At 39.0% G+C, this 15,624-nt stretch overlaps 1 protein-coding gene across 3 annotated transcripts in view; it reads right to left on the bottom strand.

The window, feature by feature from the left end:
* The window catches only part of LOC113674245 (uncharacterized), a 43,512-nt gene extending 29,184 nt beyond the window's left edge, over positions 1-14,328 (bottom strand). For 2 of the 3 annotated variants that reach the window (XM_089199764.1, XM_089199765.1), the window contains exons 1-24: positions 13,964-14,328; positions 12,708-12,857; positions 11,877-11,960; positions 11,279-11,410; positions 10,533-10,606; positions 9,781-9,892; positions 9,040-9,378; positions 8,033-8,278; positions 7,249-7,311; positions 6,902-6,964; positions 6,572-6,730; positions 5,885-5,968; positions 4,677-4,739; positions 4,221-4,283; positions 3,549-3,623; positions 3,348-3,431; positions 2,854-2,916; positions 2,623-2,706; positions 2,268-2,351; positions 2,081-2,155; positions 1,267-1,350; positions 894-956; positions 340-423; positions 15-98 (exon numbers count right to left, since the gene is read on the bottom strand). In XM_089199764.1, the coding sequence (XP_089055890.1) occupies positions 15-98; positions 340-423; positions 894-956; positions 1,267-1,350; positions 2,081-2,155; positions 2,268-2,351; positions 2,623-2,706; positions 2,854-2,916; positions 3,348-3,431; positions 3,549-3,623; positions 4,221-4,283; positions 4,677-4,739; positions 5,885-5,968; positions 6,572-6,730; positions 6,902-6,964; positions 7,249-7,311; positions 8,033-8,278; positions 9,040-9,378; positions 9,781-9,892; positions 10,533-10,606; positions 11,279-11,410; positions 11,877-11,960; positions 12,708-12,857; positions 13,964-14,140 (2,589 nt within the window). In that variant the 5' untranslated portion in view covers positions 14,141-14,328. Of the gene's footprint in view, positions 1-14; positions 99-339; positions 424-893; positions 957-1,266; positions 1,351-2,080; positions 2,156-2,267; positions 2,352-2,622; positions 2,707-2,853; positions 2,917-3,347; positions 3,432-3,548; positions 3,624-4,220; positions 4,284-4,676; positions 4,740-5,884; positions 5,969-6,571; positions 6,731-6,901; positions 6,965-7,248; positions 7,312-8,032; positions 8,279-9,039; positions 9,379-9,780; positions 9,893-10,532; positions 10,607-11,278; positions 11,411-11,876; positions 11,961-12,707; positions 12,858-13,405; positions 13,671-13,963 lie in introns of those variants that run through there. The other variant, XM_089199766.1, reaches the window with a different exon arrangement.
* Positions 14,329-15,624: the final 1,296 nt, after the last annotated feature.

The following is a 15,624-nucleotide window of genomic DNA, read 5'->3' as shown; positions in this document are numbered from 1 at the left end:
GAAACGATCCTTACTTCGTGTTCCCTCTGGTCTCGATCGCCTTGAAGTGACGTCATTTTCAAGTTGAGTTCCCGGATGGTGTCTTCGTAATGCTCGAGCTGCGAACAAGAGCGGTTGGACAAATTTAAGAACTTAGAATAACTATATCTTCTTAGCACTTTAAAGGTCAATCCTTCAACATCCAAGATTTAATCAGTAAGTGTCACCTTCGCCTACTTTAAATTTTCTTGTAATTTGGTTGTAGAAATTTGATGATAAGCCTTGTGCAAACATCCAACAAAGTAAATTAAAATTACCAGGAATCAAGATTTTCATGACAACAACAAGAAAAATCTTGACCTTATCGGTGTATTCTTCGGACTTAGATTTCATGTCGTTCAGTTTGGCCTCCATGTCGACAACTGCTGTATTCCTTTGCTGCATCTGCGAGTAAAAAGTAACGAGATAAAAAAAATCGATCAAATGCATGTAATGTAGGTCTGTTTCGATTTCGAAGAGAATTTCACATGAACGAAACGAAACGTCAAATCAAAACGATGAAATTTTAATAACCTACGACAAAAAAAAAGAAAACGTCGCGGCGCCAAGTCTGAGAACTCGCTCGAAAAGTCCCAAGTCTCTTGGCCAGCTTTGATATGTAACTTAGCCTACGAGGAGGCCCTAACTATAAGTAACGCAGGAAACGCTTTTTTCCACCAGCGGGAAGATTTGAGACGAGTCGTGGAGACATTTACCGGGGGGTCTGTAACTAATGACTGCAAGACCCCATGCAGAATTCTCACGACTCGCGTTGCACAAGCTCCGGGCCTCATACTTTCCCGCGGGCGAAGACACACTCGTGCCGCAACGAAATCGCCACACACGCTATTATGCCCAGAAAATAGTATTCTTACATCTTGCAGACAGTCTTCATATTGCTGTCGAAGTCTCTCAACAGCTCGTTCGTGCTCTCGAACCTAAAAAAGACATTCAAAGCAATTAATTGGAAATTCTTCGACCATAGATGATGTTAAATAATATTAAATATCGCGGTAAAATGGACAAGAAAACCAGTTAGCCTTTTGAGAGGCCTCCTTGAGAGTGATAACAAACTGTAAATATCGGGCGTGCAGATTTTCCGGAAAGGTTAAAGATCACTAAAAGAGTAAAAAAGGAAATCCACTAACAGTTCACTAAAGGTCACAAATAGGACTATATTTCGCTTAAGACCCCAAAATATTACTCTTAGTTTATTTCTCGTCTCCGTATCGAGGCCGTCACACTTACATTATCTTCAGCCTTTTGCTGTTGTTCCTGAAGAGACAACTTTTCGATCTTAAGTTTATGTATAGCTTCTTCTCTCTTGGCGACCTGGAAACATAAAATTAACGTTTTCTATGAACGAAAGGGGAAGGATTGCGATACATTTTTTTTAACAAACTCCAACAGTACCCCCTCGTTTCTTGCCAATACACTCCTCGTTTGGGAAAATAGAGAAATTATCAACTGAGTGTTGAAAGTGATCCGAGGGTGTTTTAGTTTTTCTTTTCTTCGCTCTATGATTGGCCCAGAAAACTCACTCCACTCTCTTAACCAATCAGATGCAAAACTGAAACCAATCACGACTTGGTCACCCGCGTTTTCCCGCGCTTTAGGAATTTTGGTTGTTTTACTTTGAGTTTTGACTGACTCTTTAAGCTATTTTCCTTTCTTCCGATTGGTTGTTGTGATAACTGTGGTTTTAGTTTGGCGAATTTCAATCGAAAAGTGCTCTAAAAAATAGCATGCCCCACCATTTCGACTCCTTGCGTGCCTTTTAACCCTTTTCTCCCTAACATCAGTATCCATATTCTCCATACTGTTCTCTATACATTTCCTGAAGTGTAGACAAGGAGAATTTGCTTAAAAATCAAGAGCTTTATAAGTTGGTGATCATTTCCCTGATTCTCGTGACCCTAATGTTTGGTTCAGGAGTGATATTGAAGGAGAAATTAAAAGCTGGGCACTCTGCACACTGGGTTAAAGAATTAATACACGTCCCACGAGGCAACAATGGAAACTGAATAAACAATAAGGTTGTCATGACAAGATTTAAACGAACCTCTTCTGCCAGCACGTCTTGCTCGCTCTGGGTAGAGATCTTGTAAGCTTGAATTTTAGCTTCGAGTCTTCCTTTCTGCAACAGAACACACCATCGACTTTACCGTTTGTTCAAGTTAAACAAGCCCGAGATCCTTGCTAGCTGTATGCTGAGCATTTATGACGGCCTTGATAACAGTTCTAGTTACCTCTTCAATCGCATCCTTCAGCTGTTTCCTGCTGCCCTCCAGATCTCCCTCTAACTGCTGAATGGTGTCGTCACGTCTCGTGATCTATAAAACCCAAAAGGGTTACACTGTACCGAAACGAGTGCATGGGTATTACTACAGGGGTAGAGTGGAATTTCCTGGGACTGCCACCCCCCTCCACCCCTTTTTCGCGGGGTGGATGTGTTGATTCACGATAATACAACAGCCTGCCATACCCCTAAAGATGCCGATGATAGTCTACTGAAGGAACTGATTTGGTACATTAATAAATTACTTACGGTCTCCATTCTCGATTAATCAACAGAAAAACAAATTTAAGTAAAAATATTCTTACGTCATCGAGTGCTCTTCGATGGTTTTCTTGCGCTGTCAGAAGCTCCAGTTCAAGCTTTTGAATAGCTTTTTCGCGTCGAGACACCTAACAATAAAAATAACGAGAATATATTACGTAACAAGTCACACGCATAATATGACATGCACCGAGCAAGAGTAACTCTCCATTAGAGCAAACGAACTGACAAGAAAGTAAATCCATCCAGGAATTACAACACGTATTAACACTTACCTCGTCTACAAAATCTTTTTGCTGCACTTGAAGTCTTTGTAAAGCCTCTTCCCTGTGGGAGACCTGCATTGCGCGAAAATACCAGAATTAAGGGAGAGAAACAATTAACGGGCTTGATTTGCTTTTTATTTGTTTTGTCTTGGTGGAAAAGAAAAGCGAATAGCAATTCACACTTGCAATTACAACTCTGAGTTGAAACCAGTGACAGCTGAAGGATTTCTCTCATCTAGCTTTGCTCGTCACGATATCAAGTTGATTATTAACTCTTTGCACCTTGACATCATTATTAATGTTCTCCATACCGTTCACTATACATTTTCTTTGGTGCTGACGAGGAGAATTTGATTAACAATCAAGAGCTTCTTTACTTAGTGCACATTTCCTCTATTTTCATAACCTTAATGTTTGATTTAGGGATTATAATGAAAGGAAAAATTAGATGCTGGTCACTCTGAGAGGTCAAAGAGTTAATAACTCGCAGCATCGATTTGTACCTTGGACTGAGCTTGTTCATACTGATCTTTTAAGTTTGAGAGAGCCATCTTAAGTTCCCGCAATTCTATATCTTTGTCGTCCACCTAAAAGATAAAAAGTACGTTGCATTAAGAAATAGAAATACTCGGTATAAGGTTCAAGAGAGAAGTTTTTAGAAAACGTAGGATTAAATGATATATTTAAATGAATCCAGCACCTACCATTTTCCCGAGATGATCAGACTTTTCTAGGCTGCTTTTTTGACTCCTCTCCAACCGATTTTCCAGGTCAGATAACTGCAATATAGGACCACAACATCATTAAGTATTAACGAATAAAGAAGTCTCTCAATTTACCAATCGGGTGTTCAAGAACGAACTTTTACAATGGCCTTATTATGAAACTGTTATTGCCGATTAATTCGTTTACAGCAACGAGTTATCATGATTAGGAAATTCGACGGGCATAGCTAAGCCTTTAAGTGATGTGTCTGAAGTTTCTCGAACGGCCAATCACTACATGGTCTTCTTGATAAACTCTTTACACTGACGGTGAGCTTTTTGAAATTTAAAGATCTACGACATAGGAAAATTTCGTTCGCTTTCTTGCCAAAATTTCGTTTAACAGTACTCCTAAAAAAAACTACCTTTCCCAGTTTACAAGAACTGACGACTCGATTGTTATCCCAGCGATGCATCAATAGCACGGATTTATTTGTTTACAATCGAGGATAGTTCCAAGTCAATGAGCGACAACCCCACCCTACCCGGTATAGGTAAAAATGTATTTCTTCTCTCCTCAGTCCTCTATCGCTTTAGCTACAAGTATGGATATTCAACATGGCAGCCAGCCAGGCTCGATCGTGGAAATCCTGCATTTCCTTTGTCACTTACCCTTTTATTAGCAACATTTAGTTTACTTTCCAGCTCTGCCTGTTTACGACTGTAGTCTTCGATCTACAAAATACAGTAAATACACTATTGTAAACAGCGCAAATGACATGTAAACATTTTTCCAAAGTTCTAGGAAACTGTGTATGCAAATATCTTGCTCAAAAGCAAATATCACATTAATTTTTATAACAAAATCGTTACAGATTCCGTTGTCTTGAAACGGAATTTTTTTAAACGATTAGACAATATCAAGAAAGGTGACAAACACGTAAATGTATGCAGTATTTCTATGAATTACAACCATGTACTTACGAGAAAACATCGCAACCAGATCGCACAAAAAATTGCAAACACGCAATGAAAAACGCAAGAACTACTTTTATAAAACATTTAACTGAATCAACCATTGTACCTTACTAGAGAGAACTAGGAAAATAAAAGGCGATAAGAACTAACCGAGTCTGTCATCTCTTTGTTTTGAGTTCGGAGCTTTGAAATCACATTATTCCGATGTGAAAGCTGTAGAGACAAAAATATGTAGTTTTCTAGAGCTGTGCATCACTTAAAGCTTCTCTAGAGAAGCTTAACTAGAAACGCAAAGAAGAAACAAACAGGGCTGGATAACAGCACAAACAACAAAGGCATACTTCAATGAAACATCTGTTTTATAAAGGCCGCGTGGAATTCGTGTTAAATAAAGTTAACAAATATTACAAACGACATGTTAAGAGACGATGAGCAAATACCTTATGCACTATATTGCATTATATGAATACTGAAGACACTAAAAAGATAATTTTTGATCGGGGCTACTCTTAAAATATAAGTTTGTGTACACTTCGATTCGGGCTTCACAAAGTCGCCGGTTGGGCAAAAGTTTTTGAAAACAATCGCAAATTCGCGCCTTAAGCACAGTACCTTTCATACAGTCGGTCAGACACTTCATTAAACCAGGCCAAAACGTCACAAGTTTCAAGTAAGGTCTTACAGAGGCAAAAGGAATCGAAATTCTGCACGAAAGCCCTCGCTGATTGCTCTCCGTAGCAAGGGACGCTAACTTTTCACACAACCGAAACAAATTTATGCAGTATGACCAATTTCAATTGATCTCTAACAAAGCAACGCCAACTGAACAATGAAGCTTTTGTTCAAGATCACACACTCATGCAAGCTTTGAAAACATGTTGAGGTTCTATCGAGCACAAGAAAACAAAGCAAATTCATCGCTACAATAAATCCAGCGAAGAAATACGAAAACAATTGCCGCTTGCTATACAGTATGATCTCTACAGAGCATTAAACTCTTTGCTTCCTTTTCCGCGCAAAGTGAAGGAAGTAACATAAACATTTCTGAAGAAGTCCACGAAAGAAATCGAAAGACATAGAAAATAAATGTTGACATAGGAAATAAAGAAAAAGAAAGAGAATAAAGTTTTACGCCTTTCCAGAAAATAAACAAGAAAGGTGAAAACAAATTAAGGTGTTAAAATAAACATAGATAGCATACTTTTTGTTCGCTATTCAAGAATCTTCTGCTCCATGAGAGTATCTGCCTTTTGGATTTATTTTTTGCCGAGATACTAAACTCTGAGCCAGAGTTAACAGCTTTAAAAAAATGGCTTGATTCAATGTCATCACGAATGCAAAACTAATTTAAGACTTACCTGAGCGACTGCTTCTCTGTGTTTGTTATCCAAAGCAGAAAGTTCCGTCTTTAACGTTAAAATGGTATCATGGCGCTCGGCCACCTGAAACAACAACGTGATTGGCTACTCTGACAACGTACATCACCGTTAGTCCCTTGCAATAAATAAAGCCGATATTTTTCAAGCTTGTAATAATTTTGAAATTCCTATTTATCTTCACCATCCTGAGATATGCTTCCTCACTTTCCATTTTTCTAATAAACGATTATCTTAAAAAAATTCACTCTATTTAACGGTCACTCTCTCTAACGCATTGGTACTAAAATCTGTCAGACGGAGAATATCGTCTTTGGTAAAAGATGAGCCCAGGGTATTGAGGTATAGTTTCACTACAATCACCCTGGCCACGAAGCAAGCTCAGATTCGAATTATGACAGTAGTCACTGATTATTTCCCTTGACAAGACACTGTTATCTCTCAGAGATCCTCTCACCACCGAGAACTACAAAATATTGGTACCAGCAAACTTAAGAAATTACGGAAGGGTCTCCTGTGGGGAACTGCCACCCCGACCAGAATAAGCAGTTATACTCCTTGTCACACACACAATGCACTGAAAACCAGAGTAAACCGGATACAAATGAGTCTCAACCCTTGAAAGACTTACCCTGAGCTTGACTCACTAGTCGTCATTTCCAAACTTACCTCATTTGCTAGTGCGTCTCTCTGATCATTAGAAGCCACCTGCAGTCGTTTTATCTCTCTCTGGGCCGCTCTGGATTCCTCTTCTGAACGTGCAACTTGCTCGCGACACTTCACAACATCTCCTTCCAGTTGCTGAATGTGAAATTTATTCTTCTCCAGCTGAGATAAAATAAATTAGCCAATAACTTTCACTCTCATTTCCAGCTTTCGATTTGGCTTTACATTTTTGTCGCATGCGCTAAGCGAGCCCCGGAAGATATTTTCCATACCTTCCGAGGGACATTCCAACGCCCGCCAAAATTCATCTTACATCAAAATAAAATATTTTACCTCGTAAGTGCAGTTGTCAAGCTGTGATTTAAGCTCTCGGGTCTCTTTTTCATACTGTTGGATCTGAAAATTAAATGAAAGCACACAAACTTTGCTCGTCGTCATCAACAACGATTGAATGAGAACAAAAAGCCAACAAAGTGATGAAATACTTTCCATCAAATCCTTTGCAAGTATGCAAAAAAAATACAGTCACGAAAACAAGGAGAAACGCGCCATGTAAGACGACACGTTAAAAACACTTGTTGCACTCAAAGACAGTCAGTTCACATCAGAGATCAAACGTCTCAAAGACAAACGGAATCTTCCATCCTTTCCTGCTCGCCCGACATGCTTTAACCACTAACCTCCTTAATGGCAGCATTATATCGGTCCTTCATATTGTCAAGCTCGGAATCCCTTGAAGTCAGCTGAAACAATAGAGGAAAGTAAGCGAATAATATAATTTCACAATTAGATACGTCGTTAGAAGTTTAAGCGAAGCAATGCAAAAAGCAAGGGAGCAAATTTTACGCGCACATTGCGTTCAAACTAGCGGATCTCATTACGCGCATTTTATGCGCGCGCAGTGTTGCAACACGATCAGCCAGTACTGAAAATTCGACTGCGTCAGTGAATTTTTCTTAACTCCTCTCTCACATACAAAATTATTTTGTTCGGGAAATGAGCCTGCGCTCCTTGAGAGGGGGAAAAAGATCGAACTCAAGAGAGCAACGAATTTCATTCAGCGTTCAACTTCTGTGCATGCGCGGGCGTTGAAGTGGTTAGTGGCGTAATTCCAGGCCAGCCAAGTTGTCCAACAGGAATTAAATACAACTACGCAAGCCAGTAAGTCACAGAGTGTCAACAGCGTATAACTTTTTTCAAAAGCTCAAAAAACAAAATGGTAAATTGACAGGATACCCGTAATCAAACAAGCGTTGCGTTCGCACAGTTTCAATTTTCCCTCTTACTTTTGTTTCCTTTTACAGATTTCTACGAACGTTTTCATTTTTTACCTGTATTTTGTGTGACGGCAGCTGTTTCTTACTATGTTTTTCTAAGAAATTTTGAGCGCGCGCCACCGGCCAGAATTGATCCCCTCGCGCATGCCCAACGTTTGACCGCTATGTTACGAAAATTACAGCTAACCTCGCTGACCAACACTTCTTTATGTCCCTTGGCAGCATGCTGACTTTCGCTCAGTTGACTTTGTAGTTTGACCACTTCCTGTGCAGCTTTACGTCGCTGATCTTCAGCCACTTCCAATTCAGCCTCTAGTCGCTTAACTCGCTGTTCAAACTCCCGAGACAGATCCAGTGGAATGCCTCCTTCTGAGTCTTTTAATGCCTGGACTTGTGTTTTAAGTTCGCGGTTTTCTTCTTCGAGTCTTGCAACCTGTTCAATGGACACCATAATAAAATATTTCTCTAGTTCCAATACTCTTTGGTTGTCAAGCTTGAATTTGATGAGAAAAATGTCCTTGAGCTTCAATCAAATTCATTCTTATAGAGCCCAAATAGGAATTTATGTAAACATCTAAGAACTAACTGAAAACGAGTAGTTTAAAATAGGACCTGAAAAAATTCAGGCCCGTACGGGATTTGAACCCATGATCTCTGCGATACCGGTGCAGCGCTCTACCTCACCGCAGTGCAAATATATGAATTTCATATATCTAAAATCATCATTCATCACTTGGATGGTTTATTTGGACCCAACACATTAACCAGTTCCCAGTTGGCTTGTTAGCTCAGTTGGTAGAGCGCTGCACCGGTATCGCAGAGGTCATGGGTTCAAATCCCGTACGGGCCTGAATATTTTTCCAGGCCCTATTTTCAACTACTCGTTTCAGTAGTGTTCTTAGCTGCGAGGATCTCTTAATTTCGTTTCTTCACCGCAGTGCAAATATATGAATTTCATCTATCTAAAATCATCATCTAAGAACTATTTTAAGTAACCAATAAGTTACAAGTTCTTAAAAGCCAGTGCCAGGCTCTCTCGGTTAGTGGAAATGAGCAAAAGATAGAAGAAAAATTCAAAGTGCAGCCGTTTCGCTGACAATCACAACCGCAGTTTATCGCTCGCCGAGTCTTTCGCTTGTATTCCTAGACTGAGAGCCAGAAACGGGCCATGTTTTTCAATTTAATGAAACCTACCTTTACTTTATTGCCAACCTGCTGCTGTTCCAATACCCTCAAAGACTGATCTTTAACAGCAACGTCTGAACGTTTTAGAGCCTGTTCATCCTGTAGTTTACCAATCTGTCCCTGTAGGCGCGCTATAGACAGCTCACACTCTCTTAACTCTCTAGTTGTACTTTGCTGCTGTTTTCTCGAGTGCTCCAGGTCGTTCTTCAGCTTCCTAATAAGCACGTCTTTCTGAGTCATGCTGCCAGAGCATTCCTCCGTGTAAGTATCAAACGACTTCGCATCCCCGGCAAAAGAGCCGACTTTTTCATAACCATGAGCATTAGAGTCCACAAGTTCAAGATTGCTCTGAATAAGGAACGAAATAAATGTTAGTTATCTGGATTTAAGCGGGTACCTCCATCAAAATTTAATTTTTGGGTAAAACAACAGAGTACACGGCCAATTTTGGAGCGAAATTCTTTGAGGTGGCTCAGTGTCTACTAGAAGTAATAAATTTATATAAATAAAGTCCACTGCAGAGACACTAACTAAAGGTCTCTGTTAGTAGGATGGCATCGAAGGTCACCATAGCCATACTTAACAGATTCTTAGAAAAGTCCTTGACTATAGCTTCAGGTACCTGTAACTCAAATAACGAGTTCAATGATCCCCATTTTTTTCTGCATACAATTCAGACCCCTTAAATTATCAAAAGAACGTCATTTTAACTCCACAGATTTTCTATTGAGCATAAAAGAAGTATTTTACCTGTTCTTTTCCTTTCAGGTCTTTCTGCAATCTTTGAATCATTTGATCTCTGGCAGCTAACTGCTTCTTCAACTCTTGGATGTGTTCTGTGAGTCTTTTCTCTCCTTCTCTCCTATAAAAATATTGAAAATTGATCTTACCTGCACTGCTGAGAACTCAAAGTAATTACATGTGATGGGATGGCTTCAAGCATTGATACACCCACATGAACAAGTGGCAGATGGTTTAAATTGTTTCTGATTGGTAAGATGGCGGAATCTCGAGGTAAGACCATTGCAATATCTTATTACTTTGGACACCAGCAGTACAAGAACTAGCTTGCAGGCCAAACAGATGGTGGTGAGAGGTTTTATACCTGGTAGACCACCAATCACCTGCTTTTATCAAAACCCCTGGGACACACAACAGGTAACTGATGGTGTGACATCCAGCTGTGCCCAGAGAAGGGACCCAAAGACAAAATCCAACCACAAGAACCTGGTTGGTAGACCACCAGTAACCAGCTTTCATAGAAACCCCTGGGACACACAACCAGTAACTCCTCAATTTACCACTACTAGTACTAACTCCCATCCCTTAATTTAGCCAATCAACACAAGAAATCCATTTCCTACTAAATTTAGCAACCAATGAGCTTTCAAGGGAGACAGTCCTGATCAAAAGTAAAATTCTCTCAATAAAATGGAAAATATCCAAAAGAAATCATATAATTTGATCCTGAAAAGACTGAGATGGTTAAAATCAATACTCACAACTCCTTAGAAGCTGCTGCATGAGCACCCAAAATGGAATCAAGTGATACAGTCCTCAAGTCTAACCCTGCCAACTGAAGAGGAAAAAAGAAATCATGTCAGCTACACAAGCACATAACTAGTTACAACTAAATTTTTCTGTTACCAACAGCAGTCTGGAATTATGATTTGATTTTTTTACATCAATTGCTACACTCATCACCACTTCATACCACAACATCAATGTGCATGATTATTCTCTATACTGTTCTCCATACATGTACTGAGATTTTGACAAGGAGATTATGTATAGCAATCAACAGCTTCTTCAGTTGGTGATCATTTTGTATTATTCTTCTGACCATAATGCATGATTCAGGGTTGATACTGTAAGGAGATATTAGATGCCAATCACTCTAAGGAGTCAGACAGTTAAGCAACTGGGAGTACTGCTACTCTCTCCTGGTTGGGAAGCCAAGCCATTGCAAGTATATTCCCACACTCAAAGCATTCATCAGTTCCCCTTCCCCCTGACTGTCTACCAGTTTCTATTTGATAATATTGGGTGGAAAAAGATACAGGAAGGACAATTTAGACCAGGAACACATGACAATGACCCCTGCATAGAGTTGCACTAAAGCCCCAACATTTTAATCTGGAGTCCTGCACACTACAAATCTAACTCTTTTACCACTGCAACAGAAATGAATCGTAAAAAATAAATAGTAAAAAAATTGACAACCAAAAAAACCAATCAAATCAGTCACCTCCCATTTCCCTGTGGCTCGTGCTGTACCAATCAGGTTGACCAGATTATCAATGTCATAATCCAAGTCTTCATGTCGTGTCTCAAGGTGAGCTAATTGTTGAGTTGTTATGTTTAGCTCCTCTTTCAAGGCCTGGTAATAATGCACAACAATATCACTGATTAATTATAAATGTGAATTTACTCTTCCAAATGAGGTTAATGCTCACAAAAACTTAAAGAATAAACATAAAATTCCAATTGTAGGAGCTAAAACAGCTGTATTTAAAGCCCTGTTACAACTCCTACCACACTCCAACTCTGTTGCCTGTGAAAACCAGGCATTAAGGATCGGTAGTCATTCTGTTTACTAACACATTAAGGTTCAAATAATGCAGAATTAAACTTGCAAGTAATAATGTCACTTTCTCCCTCGTTTTGACCCTCTCAATAACAGTGTCTACTTTTCAGAACATCTACATGGATCAAAAATTAAGCCTCCTTGACCTGTGAGAAATTCCTATCAAACTTCAAGTCAAAGAGCCCCTAAAGTTTGTCTGCTACTGGATTTTAAGTGTCTTCGACAAAAATATTACATGCTACAAGCACCGCAAGCTCACCTTAATCTCCTCTGCATAATCTTTCTTCTCTTTGCTCAGCTTTTCGACCTGGACATCCAGTTCACTTGCCCTTGATGTGTAATCCTTATCAAATTGGTACAAAAACTTAACATTAACTTCTTGTTTCTGGTTTGTATGGAATATTACGCATGTTTTCAATTGAAAATAAAAAAAATCAAAATATAGACTTGTATGAAATATCACATTCAACACCTACAATCCCTGGTATGTAAATTCTAAACAGGAGACTTTGTAGCATAAGTGCCAGATGTTTTCTTTGGTTTTTGAAGCTGCACAAGAAAAATCTAGGAGTATAACTTCTCCACCCAGATGGGATGTTCAACTCTGGTGTGAGCTACCTCTCTACATTTTTTCAGGTTCTGCTAAGACATCAGCTGGTATTCATTTAATACACTGTTTGGCAAGAGAAAGCAGTGTAGGTATGAGCAAAGAAAATGATGCTGAGGCCTGCTCCTTAAAATTCCCAATACTCAATACCAGTCCCCAACGCTTATTTTATTCAGTTGTGATTACATTCAAGATCAAGACAACAACAGCTCCCTGATTCAAACAAGGAAAAATATCAAGCAATGAGACAGAATATATTAGCTTATGAGCTAAGACCCATGCTTCTATCTCTTACTAGTGAGATTTTAAGACATAGCTTAGGCTTCATAAAGTTACTGGAATATCTGATGAAATAGCTCCCTGATGAAGGTTTAAACCCAGATCCAGAGAACAGTAGAGAGATCACTAGTTTTCACATAAGTTATGCAGGTACATGTAGCACCATGCTCAAAACCTCCCTGTGTGAAATACATGTGCATATACCTTGAGAGACAATGTTGTTCTTTGGAGTTTATTTTCCATCAATGCCACCCTGTCATTGGCTTCTCTCTCTAGTTCCTCAACAGTTTGTACCAGGATCTCATTTTGATCACTGAGTTCATTCACATAGGACTGCAGGGACTGGAGTTGATGCTGCAAAATTTGTTAACATTAATTTATATCCAATCCAATTGACAGTGTCCTAATATTTACTTTTTTAGCAAGTGAACATTTCTGGATAATTATTTTTTGATAATGCTTTTAACCAAAATTGGATGCTACTTTTAATTTGTTAATTAGCAGTTTCACTAGATTATAACTCAGCTGATAAAAGTCGATGTTAAGTTTAAGAACTATAATTCCTAAACTGAACACTTAAAGCAAAAATGTGTTGTCAGACCAGTAGACCACCCTTGCAAATCGTAACGCCAAAGTTACAAATCTACATGCAGTAACTAATACCTTGTAGCTTAACATCTTAACAAGAATTAGGAACAAGCCCACAAACAATTATACATGTACGTCTAGATCTCTGTAAACAAACTAAGCATTTCGTAGATTTGTCGGAAAGAATGAACTTCATGGATAGAAAATCAAAAAAAAAAAAAGACAACCCTTTGCATTTATAAAACAGTAATAGCATAAAAGTAGATTAAAAGTTACGAGCTAAGCTCTCAAAAAAGTATCAAAGTAATGCCTACATCCGCAGCCATCAATTTTCCTGTCAAAAATTCTCACTGCTCACATGCATGCCTCGGTGACCAAAACGCTACACTTTACTAAGTAAACAAAACAGCCGCTTTTAAGTCATTCGGAGTCCTTACAGCTTGTAGAGATCTAAAGAATTTTCTAGGAATAAATAAATATCTTATGGTCCAAAAAAAATTAATCATAGATCAAGAAAATGAAAAATAGTAGCACGTTTCCGCTCGTGAATGAAGTCCTAACGAACCGCTGGCCTAAAGCATTTGTGTGTGTGCAAATGGCTAACGGCTTAACAACATTCACCGGATGCAAGATAAAATTAAAAAAAAAAGTCAGAATGAAAAGCTAGTTTAAGCGCCATTGTATCGTTAAGATTCCAATCAGCTGCCCATTTTGAAATAAAGAGATTTTTCTTATTCCTCGAAATTGCTTATAAATTAAAACTGACGTGTTCGGTCGATCAACATTTTAAAATCTTGCCGCGAGACATCGAATATCGATCTCATTGTTTACACGTTACGGGGACGATGTCGTTAAAATCGCAGTGATCTTACCCTGTGAGCCTCTTCTCTTTTCTCCCCTATTTCCTCCATGTCTTTCAACCTGTTTCGATACATTCCTCGCAATTCGTCCGCCAGCAAGCTGTCGCTATCGCTGTCCTCGTCCAATTCCCCGAGAAGATCTCCACCTTGCAGAAAACTCTCTCCAAGATCTTTCGTGTTGGTACTCATCAGATCTGACTTTCGATCGCTGAGTTCTGGAGAGGGAATCAAGCGACACCCAGCTGAGTGTTAGCCCAAATGATCTTTCGTGATTATTTGGTCCTTGTGTACATGTCAAAACTTACAAAAGTCAGTCGAGCGCTGCAGTAACACAACAAAACAAACCGAACGCGCTTGAGAAAAGGACGCTCGTATCCGGAAGATATGATTGGTCGAATTGTTACAACTCATTATTGATGTTTTTCCAAATAAGGTGATGCTACTGTTTTAGGTCAATTAGAGACCAGAATGGCGCGAACAATAGCAACGCTTTCTTGAAATTGTTCTTTGTAGGACAATATAAAGGCATTTAAAATTTCATTAGCCCGTTCGTCAAAAGACCATTTTGTTTTCGGGATTATCTGTTCTATAGTCTGTAACTAATCGGAAATTGTTTAAAAATGCACGCGTTCTTCATATTGTGGGTATTGATTGCACTTGAAGCTCGTGCTTGCTTTAGAGGTCTTTACTGACAAAATCGTCATGACTACCAGTAAATCTGGTGTTAAATCAACTATCAAATAATAAAGCCCTCTCTAACATGACAGTTTAAAATGAAATTATTAAATCTTCCGTTTGTCAAACTACGGTTAAAACACAAATAAGTCTTAGGTGGTTATTTTGTAAAGTTTTATTTAGCGTCGTGTTGTATCAAAAGAGAAAACTTGCCAAAAACCCGTTCAGAGGTGATGGCTAAAACTGCGGTCAAAATTTCGTAGAATGTCTTGTTATTCATTCTCATCAATTCCTTGTAGGCTTCCGTATCTTCCGTTCGCAATTCCTCCACTCATCAACTCTCCTTCGTATCCAATCCTTCGTCCTTCCTCGTTCGTGGCAATCAAGCAACTCTTCAGAAAATTAATCCTGCATCAAATTTTGTGAAACTATATGTGCCACTAACTACTCTTTTCGGCCGATACAGAGCCATTTTTGTTACAAATTTTAAAATTTTTAAAAATTCCCCCTCATACACCTCTCTTCCACCCCCTTCCCTCACCCTTACCCCACCCCACCCAAGGCACAAACGTCCAGGCTCTCCGCAGTCTGCGTTCATTTTCCCGGTTTCTTTGTAGTCTATGAGTAACCTGAAGAACTGAGGAAACAGGAACAAGGAAGAAGGTGAAAACAGCGTGGTCTCAGTGATATGCTGTTCTAGCCCGTGTCAAATTCATAATTGTGTAATTATATATTAAGTGCTGCCAAACGACGCGAAAAGTCTTTCCTTACCTATCCTGTGTCATTTGATCTGGTTTTTTTTCTCGCCTTGTCAATCAATCATTCAATCATCCGTTCGTTACTTCGTTCATTCGTTCCCTTGTTCTTTCATTTGAGTTTTTTCCACTGCTGATTTATCCATTTATTTATTTATTTTATATATTCATATTCACCGAGTTAAACAGTATCCTTCTATCAAAAAAGTTATTTATCTCCCTTTTTCTTCCATTTGTTTCCGT

The sequence above is a fragment of the Pocillopora damicornis genome, chromosome 3 (genome assembly GCF_964200805.1).
Source record: "Pocillopora damicornis chromosome 3, jaPocDami1.2, whole genome shotgun sequence".
NCBI lineage: Eukaryota > Metazoa > Cnidaria > Anthozoa > Scleractinia > Pocilloporidae > Pocillopora > Pocillopora damicornis.
The sequence above is the reverse complement of the archived record's forward strand: the minus strand, read 5'-3'. Positions and strand labels throughout refer to the sequence as shown.